Consider the following 9,447-nt stretch of genomic DNA (forward strand, 5'->3'; position numbering starts at 1 on the left):
CATTTGAAAGTTTACGGCAATTAGACTAACTTTACACGATCGATTAGGTGAATGTGCAAGTTATAAGCGGCCGCGGGCTGACTACATCATTTCTAGTTTTATATTTATCAAGATATATTTGGCTGTCTAGGGCAGGGATGGTGAACTAGTGGCACGCGTGCCAGTGGTGGCACGTGACAAAATATTTCGGTCACACGAGTAAATCTAACATTGTATAGCAATATTTCTTTAGGCTTCACTTTGCTTAACATCAGGTGCAGCGAAGTCACATAGCCGAAGCCCGATAAAAAAGAAAAAAACAAACAAAAACCATAGTTAGGTCATAAAAAAGCTGCTAAAAAGTGACACTTGGATAAATAAAACCAGTTCTGGATGCCACGTCACCGGTAATTTTTTTATGAACAGTAACCATTAAAGGTTCGCCATCCTTGGTCTAGGGACAACATTACTTGTGAAATAATATGATGATTATTGAATAATATGATTAATTTGGCCATATTATATTATTATCATGTATTTGAATGACACTGTATATACTCATTGATGCCATATAAAACACTCATAAAAAACATTTCATTTGTTATTTCACGAGGTGAAAAAGTAAGTTATTGTAGTTTTTTTCTTTGAATTTTGTTTTATGGTATAATATTCTTATTTATATGTTGAATTTACATGAGACAATAGTAAAGAAATCTAATCCATCAGCAATTAATGCAACTGACTCCTGCTAATATTAAAATCGCCCACACCTTTAATCGCCAATAGCCCTTAACTGAACACGCAGCGTGTGATTTTAACGAGCAACACGTGGCGTGTCCGTGCCTATTGTAATTAACTGTAGCACGTCGAGTGCAGTGCGTCCCGCCGCAGCCATCGGGCGCATATTCTGCTACTGACGTGCACTTGATGAGAAATTGTTCCAGAATACCCATGGTCCATAACAGTTGTATTATAATATGGAGCTTATTATGTAGAATAATTATATATCTTACCCGTACCTACGGAAATTCGTCTCTACAGATGGTTCCATTTCCAACTAGGTAATTGTACACTGTTTTTATAACCAATGTCCAAATGAGCCGCTTGCCTGATGGTAAACAACGCGACTGGCCATTTACAGTAGAAATCTAATACGTATAATAATACTGTTCAAAAGTCGAAACAATTTGTTTTTAATAATATTCCTGCGCTAAGCAAAAATGAGCTTCAGCTATCCAGCATGCAAATCGTACAGCAAAACTTAATTAGGGTTAATCTTAAAAGCTAGGAAAATAAAAACAATAGATATGTTTAGACGTGATTCGTTTATTAATATCTGCTGTCAGAGATAGGGTCCTTCCACGCAGTGAGATCCAGTCTTGGTATATTCTCGCAGCCCATCTTATTATTCCTGTGAGAAAATATTGACATTTTAAATATTTAATAATTCTAGCCAATTTAAACTTTAATACTCCAAAGTAATTATTTTAATAATATTTAAATGAAAATGGCGTTCATGGGGTCGGGTCTTTTGATGTCTCCTTGAACTTATACACGCGTTGCGATGGAATGTATCGGTGCTATTACAATAAATTAATTGATATGTAATAAATTTTATATTTACGTTACAGAAAATTTAAGAATTCCGTATTACTCTTCGTGCTAAAATACCTAAACTGTCATCCTTTTAATTTGATAGATTGCTTGCTTAAATTTCTCTTATCATCTGCTCGTGCAAACATTGTGAATTGTGATGTTAGTCTAGGGGTTTGTTAGCGGAGTCACATGTTATTAGTAATCTTACCCGGGACCAATTCTCAAGAAAACTTGTGGTTGGATTTCGGAAATACCATCTCCAACAGCGCAAAGTAGGCCAGCCAGCGACGCCTTCCGGATTTCATGAAATTGTGCTATAAATATTCAAAAATAATATCTATTAATTACTAGAAATATTACAATGATTTAAAGGATTGTACTACAAGAAATACACCAGTAGCTTTTATAAGTATATACCATACATAAAGTTGTATTCAAATAACTTATATCAAAAATGTATCTATTGAAGTTAGAATTTCAATGACGATTTTTCTGTCAAAAGAGTCTATACACGACTTTCAAACTAAAAAAATAATAATAACTTTACCCTCGGTGAAGGCGTGTGGTCTGTTGGGTCTCTCGTACCAATGACGGTTACTGGCCACACTTCTCTTCAGTTGGTTCACGATAATGCAATAGATAGTTGGCGGTACCCACGCTCCTTCCATCAAGTTCTCAGACCAAATACCAGCCATTAGTTCAACATCCACCAAATCCTTGTAAACTCTTTGGAGCTCTTCTATTTTCTGTGAAATATTGCAGTTTGAATATGTTGATAGTGTAATAATGGATCAAATTCATGTTTAGTGCGAATATTTTATAATATCCTCTACCTAAGAAACTAATGAATCGAGAGGTAAAAAATATATTTAAATATCTTACAGAAGGCCTCATGAGGTAGTTTAAGTCTTCGAATTTCTCATGCTTGATAGTGTAGTCGGTACAAAAGTCTCTATATTGACTGTAGGGGGCGAATCCAAAATATCTTCCCTTGGACAAATCAGCTGTGAGGATGTCAAATGAACGTTGTAGTCCACCGAGACCAAGATCAGCGAGCTGTAAGAGAAAGACAATTTTTATATAAAATGTGTTTGCTGGGAGACCGTGGACACTTTGTTGAAATATTAATAATCCAAAGCGAAACTCACATCAGGGTGTACAGTATCGTCGAATGCTGCAGCGGCCTGTATGTGGATGCCATGCGCCAATCCCTCCATGGTTTTGTTGAATGCTAAATTTTGCGAGCGAAGAGAGTAGTTGATGATAGCAACCGTGTCAATGAAATTATTATTTTTGTCGTACATTCTGGAATTCACACATGTATTTTGGCATATATAATAAGCACCAGTCATATATAATAAGCTGCCTAAGGCATTAAAAGACTTGAACATATCAATATTCAAGAAACAGTTAAGAAATTTTTTAGTAGATAAGGTGTATTATAATTTAACAGAGTTTTTACTGGAGCATAAATAATATTATATAATTACCTAAAATGACATAATATAATAATTTTCTTTTAAAATCTTAATTTAAATATTGACCCATTAGCATACTGTTACTTGACATTTTTTTTATTTTTTACTATTTTATGTTTTTAATTTTTCTATTCTTTTTTTATGTAATAATTGTGACATAGTATTTAAATTCAACAATTTAATTTTGCATACCAACTACTGGTTAAATATGGTTGCTCTAAATAATTTAATGTATGATCATCTGTTTCACCCATGTTTGCAAATAAATATATCTTTATCTTTATCTTTATCTTTAACACTTATACAATTGTCGCCATCTAGTGAAGTACAAAATATTTGCACTCTGTCAACTATACATACCGCTGCCTCGCATCCTGCGTGATGTGAAACCAGCGTGCAGCATAACCGAACTCGGTGGACAATCCAGGAAGAACCTTAGGATCGTAAGGATCTCTGAACCCATTGTCACACCCGATAATCCCCTCTTTTATCATATTCTCCCTACCTGAAAATAAAGGTAAAAACTAAATTTGTATTATCGAAATGATAAAATAGGATGAATTTTATAAAAAAGTAGTCGATAGTTATACTAAATGTAGGTAGTAATTTTTTCACAGATTCAGTTCTTTTACTATATGCACTTACCTAATATAATAGTGTAAAACTCGTAAAACATAATTTGTAAGAAGTGGGCAATGTTGATATCCCGCGCAGTGTTGAACAGAGTTTCATCATCCCAACTAGGGTTTAGCTTGGCTAGAGTGTCCGCGATCAGATTGTGGAATCTCCAGACCCACACGATAAACATATTCATGCCGATCAAACCGTTTGGAACTGGAATAATATATGTTCTAGAAGAATTCAAATTACCCTATTTTTTACTTTGTTATAAATAGGAAAATGTGAATGTTTACATGTCAAGTAAGTTTTGTTCTATAACACTATGATGGGACGCGTTGGATAACGTCTAAAGGTAACCTTCTGGATAGTCGGAAATAGTAGCAGCGCCACACGACCTTTAAAGTTTATAGTTACGCTCGGCACGGACCTTATGTACGCCCACACTGCCGCTTAGCGGGGTAATAAGAACAGAGTTAGTTCCTATTAGTACCAAGTCAGACTTCAACATATGCGAAAGACTTATCAGTTACGAACAAACAAACGCGCTTACCATTTCTGCTGCAACCTGTCTTAAAAGCTTCTTTTAAGAAACAGGTAGTGTTGGCGTTGGCGGCGCTTGGAAAAATACCGTCTTCAACAACTTCAACTTTAAGCCGACCACCTTCGAAGGCCCTGGTTTGTTGGATAGATCCCGCGGCGTAGTAATACACCATTGATAGATCAAAATTAGTTGTTGCCAAATTAATCTGAAATACAATTATAATTTTATTAGTAATTAAGTCTATTTGATCTTTACTAGCCATTAGGTAGCACCTTAGTTCCCGGTTTGAAGTGACAAATGAAGGACAAGCAACGGTGGTCTTTCTTTTTCGGTAATGTCTTAAGACGCCGTACTATGTTACTTGTTGAAGTGTTCATCAAACCAGTGACCTGATCAACTGCCTTATCTAGCTCATTTACTTTATTTTACTTGAGTGGCTCTCAGACGTTTATAACATTAAAAATGAAAAAAGAACCAAATACAATAAGCCAAGTAGGAATAACCGCAAATAGATTATAAAAATTAATTACGAATTCTATTCGTCTAATAACTTTTATAGAAACTTTGATTCAATGAAATACATTATGATTTCACATCATGTAACCAAAGAGGTAGTTTGTCATAATGAACTTCAACAAAACTTTTGGTTCAAGTATTTCTTTCACATACCATCCTACTTACAAAAAGGTCCACGTTCATGTGGTAGATCGTTAAAAACATTTTCGAATGAAGCAATTAATTATTAGCTCTGTAATATTTTTCGTGCAAGCGGAATGTGAAGAAGAATTACGTAGTAGTATACGTCGCGAATACCGCGAAGCTTTTAATTTAATTTAGTCAGAAGCAGTAGACAATAGACCAAATACTGAGTTATTTTCATTAAGAAAAAGATATCAGAAATCTTTCAGCGAACTGGCAATGATAGATGGGCTATATACAATCAATATACTTGCCCTGTTAGGAACCGTGTCAGCTGCCACGCATCCTGTGCTCTGGAACGATAGCGGTCTGGTCATATTCAGGCAAGTGATGCCAGTAAATCTGTGCAAGTTGTCGTTCTCAGGTATATAGTTTGGTGTGCACAATGGGTTACTTAAGCCTTTTGGTTGACAGCAATATGGTACAGAAACTAGATAAGTTACTAGAATAAAAGAGACACAATATCCGGTCTGTTAACGTACTTACAGCTTAAGTTATGACATTTTGAGTTGAATCGCCCGCAGCAATTTTTTTGGTATAATGGCTGGTAGCCTATCATATAACGAGATAATATATATTTTTATTTTCCCCTTGGTGGATTAAAATGCCAATATACTATGCATTTATATATTTCTTGACAGACATAGGTTATATCGAAGGGCCTAATACGTGATTATGATAAGTAATCCAAAGGGTATCTTTTCTTAATTTTTATATACAGTCATTTTACATCTACCTTCATAGAGTACTTACAAATATCATGAGCGGATCCTATATCAGCCGTCACAAACTCCATAAAGTACGAGACTGCCGTAGTTAACTTCTCATTTAACCCCTCACCCACTTTTAAGAGTAATAAGCGGTATTGTCTCGCGAGGTCGAGGTCATTTCCTGATTTTGTCTTTCTTGGTTCGAAACCTGTTGAAAATAATTGTTAAATCTTAGGGTACGTCAATGGCGTTTTTAGTAGAGTAGTATGAACTTTAGAATTTAGAAAGCTTCATCTCCATCAACCCATGAACCTGGTTGTGGGCTCCTTTTCCGGCACTTCGCCCGTAAAATAGTCGAGCCATTGAGCGTGACGGGTATTCCAGCTATAAAACAAGCCAGCCTAACCCGCGAACCATATATCACATTATAGCCTGACCAGTAGAACAAAAACATTTTTTGGGAGCACACTTCGTTCTTTTCTTTTTCATTTTCAAATTAACGTTGTCTGTTCACAAAATTAGTTACATATTTTAGAGTATGGCGAGGCTCCCTAATTTCCTCGGCAGACTAATATGATTATATATTTTTGTACATAATATTTTTATTCAGTGTAATAGTATTTTTGTGACTATTTATATTTGAATGTTTTTTTTTGCGATTGCAATGCATCCTCCGGAGTTCTGAGGATACAAAAAAAACACTAACCTTCACTATAGTTGGCCGGTAACATCCTCAACATCGGAGTATTATACATGCCAAGAGTAGGATGCTCCAGATTGTCGCAGGAGCCATCCACGCGGCTCCACTCGTTCTCATCACACGGCTCGAAGTTGGATAAGCATATACTGAAAAATTATATTGTTTTGTCGTGATGTATTAACAACGCATACACGGACACTAACACCTCCTGTTTACGTTCTGCGGACCTCTTACAACGGAACCTAGATAATTAGTCTTTTCGAGCAACATATAGGGTTTGCAGACCATTAATCATCAGAGAGTTTGTAGACCAATTAACGACCATATATATAACTTTAAATATTATTAGCTTTTAGGGGCCATGTTAAAATGCAACTCATTTCGCTCTGAAATGCGATATTAGCTGTCACCTTAAAGTGAGCATCTTAAAGTTCTCGCTATTTCATAAACAGATGTTAACATTTCAAATGATGTCTAAGTCACAGCATATTATGTTTTTTATAGCTGAATTTTATTTATTAAACAACGTCGAAACTTAAATTATAAATAAGGTATTGTTTATTAAATTATTCAATAAATTAAATGTCCACTTAAGATCCTACTCAAAGATGGGATGCACTTATTAACACGGCTCTACTTAAGTCTTGCCAACTTGAAAACGTACTTTACATTAAATGTTTTTGATAGCATTATTTTCTTATGAAATGTCTTTGATTATAAAGTTGTTTGAACTTACTGAGCGATATTTTTTTCTTGAAACTTTGCTATTTCTTCGGCCGTTGCCGGAACTCCATAGAAAGAATTATAAGTAACAGCATTTATGCAACAAATGAAATTGAAAATATAAAAATAATTCCACATTTTGGACGAGTTCTTTTGTCGCCCCTTTACTGGTTATGCATATGAAGTGAGCTCTCTTCTCTTTTAAATATTTAATATCGTTTCTGTGTATCCAAGTGCAATATGTCAATACCTAAGATGTTGCACCTTTATACATATAAGATCACGTTAAATGAATAGGAAACGTGCAGATAGACTATATTGAGTAAATTATAATTGTAAATTGTACTTAAATTATTGTGAAAAAATAAAAATACTTTAAGACTACCACAACCGCCCCGTTAGCGTAGTTATAAATTCAGTGCAAGCGGCAAGCCGTTGAGGTTTTGTGTTCGCCCCCGCGCAAGATTTCAAGTGAATTCTTTTCGTTGTGAAGTAAGTTGCGAATTTTTTTTCTGCTCAGTTACATCCCGAACTCTGGTATTGTGTCCGTTAATTGATTATAGGATAGCTTCCTATTATTTGGGAACTTACATAGCTGTCGAAATGTTGGTGTGTTAAACTTCTCTTTATTACTAAAAAGGAAACAAAGGCGTGATGCTATGCATGGAATTCAATGAAGACTTTCAAAATCAAAACAAACACACCACGCCTTAGACCCTCAAGTGGTAGCCAGAGCTGTTACAAATACAACCACTTTTTGCCATGTGTATTCCGTCTCATGATGTGATAGGGGGCTAGGTTACCATCGTATCTGGCACAATTTCTAGACTCCAATCTGAAACTGAGCAGAAAAGCCCAATATCACTTTGCCCAAACACTAAACTTTATTTTATCAATTTGTTTTCTCAAATAGAACCAATAGTAATCCTTCTGATTAGGTCAAAAGAGCTGATTGCAGCAGACAGCCTGTTTCCATAGTCTCTGATAATCGTGGTCACCCATAATTTATTATATACCATTCTATTTATGGGTGGCGAGGATACTATATTTACCACGTGGTGACCTACTTATTTACCTGCCGTCTGCTGTCTTATATGTATAAACGTATTTTATTTGTACAGTTTTACTACGAGCAAATTATCTTCCAATAATTAATTAAGTGTGGCTGCTACATATAATATTTTTGTTTCTTGTCTACCGCCATGCACCAACTAATTTACCTTTTTTGTGACCTAAATAATATACCAACTCACATTTATTGTAAAGCACAGGGAAAAAGTACTAACTGATAACCCTGTCGTCATACTGAGCAAACCAATCCGAGGAAACTGAGATCCCAGTACATGTTCCGGGCTTGTGGGAGTTTTCACGCTTGGTTACCACGTACTATATTTGTTATTTGACCAAAATATGCTCAAAAAAATATATTAAAAATTATTCGTCCAAAATTGGCCAGTGGATAATTTGTCCGTTTTGTCATGTTGGTAGAACCCCTGATTACGCACGTCACCCTATCGTTGCTACACACGCGAGTTAACGGCGAAAACATTTAAATTTCGGACCGTTTTTAAATATGGAATTACGGTGACCTTGGTGACTGCCTCGGTGGCGTAGTTGTACTGCATGCGCGGTACGGGCAGCGCTCTGAGGTCCTGGGTTCGAATTCCGGGTCGGGCAAAAGTGATATTAGGGTTTTTCTGCTCAGTATCAGCCCGGAGTCTGGAATTTGTGCCCGATATGGCGATAGGCTCGCCCCCTATCACATCATGGGACGGAACACACTTGGCGAAAAGTGGGTGCCATGGTTGCGCCTCTGCATACCCCTTCGGGGATAAAATGTGTGATGGTGTGTGTGTGTGTGTGAGACTAAAGATGCTTTCACTTTTCTCTGTAATATAAACAATAAATTTATGTCTCGTAAAACGGCTTGTAGATCTCATGTGTGCATATTGCTTTGTGAGGAAGACCTCACGTTATATGATTTGTAATATGGGGAACAAAATAATATCGCATGCTTATTGTTTCTTTAAGGTTTTCACAAGGAAAATTGTATTTCTGAATAGCTTATGGCCGATGTTTGTGTACCTATAAATAGATATAATGTTTTCCACAGTTTAAGAGTGGACACACAGAGGCGGTGGACAAGGCGCCTTTGTGCAATCATTAATGATAATAAAAACTTTATGGGAATAACATGTCCTAACAATAGACAGGCGTTAACGATCGTAAAAAGACATCTTGTATAATTCTCCTGATTGCTTCGTATAATTCAATCGCATTACAAATTAGCCTGGTTTTAATTGCATTTTAGTTCGTAATTATTGGGCTTTACGAAATTCAACTTGTAATATCTGACTATGATCGCCATCGTAACAAAAGGTACTATGGAGGGTGACACTA

The 9,447-nt window shown here is 35.9% G+C and overlaps 1 protein-coding gene across 1 annotated transcript; it reads right to left on the bottom strand.

Moving 5' to 3' along the window:
* Positions 1-1,285: 1,285 nt before the first annotated feature.
* Positions 1,286-7,231, bottom strand: LOC115448486 (peroxidase). Its single transcript, XM_030175911.1, has 12 exons — positions 7,061-7,231; positions 6,331-6,470; positions 5,668-5,832; positions 5,169-5,356; positions 4,225-4,420; positions 3,699-3,887; positions 3,414-3,558; positions 2,724-2,880; positions 2,458-2,631; positions 2,123-2,321; positions 1,784-1,889; positions 1,286-1,390 (listed from the first exon to the last, which is right to left on the bottom strand). Exons 1-12 carry the CDS (start codon positions 7,183-7,185, stop codon positions 1,309-1,311), a joined length of 1,866 nt encoding a protein of 621 aa, XP_030031771.1. The 5' UTR covers positions 7,186-7,231; the 3' UTR covers positions 1,286-1,308.
* Positions 7,232-9,447: the final 2,216 nt, after the last annotated feature.

Source organism: Manduca sexta, chromosome 26 (genome assembly GCF_014839805.1).
Source record: "Manduca sexta isolate Smith_Timp_Sample1 chromosome 26, JHU_Msex_v1.0, whole genome shotgun sequence".
NCBI lineage: Eukaryota > Metazoa > Arthropoda > Insecta > Lepidoptera > Sphingidae > Manduca > Manduca sexta.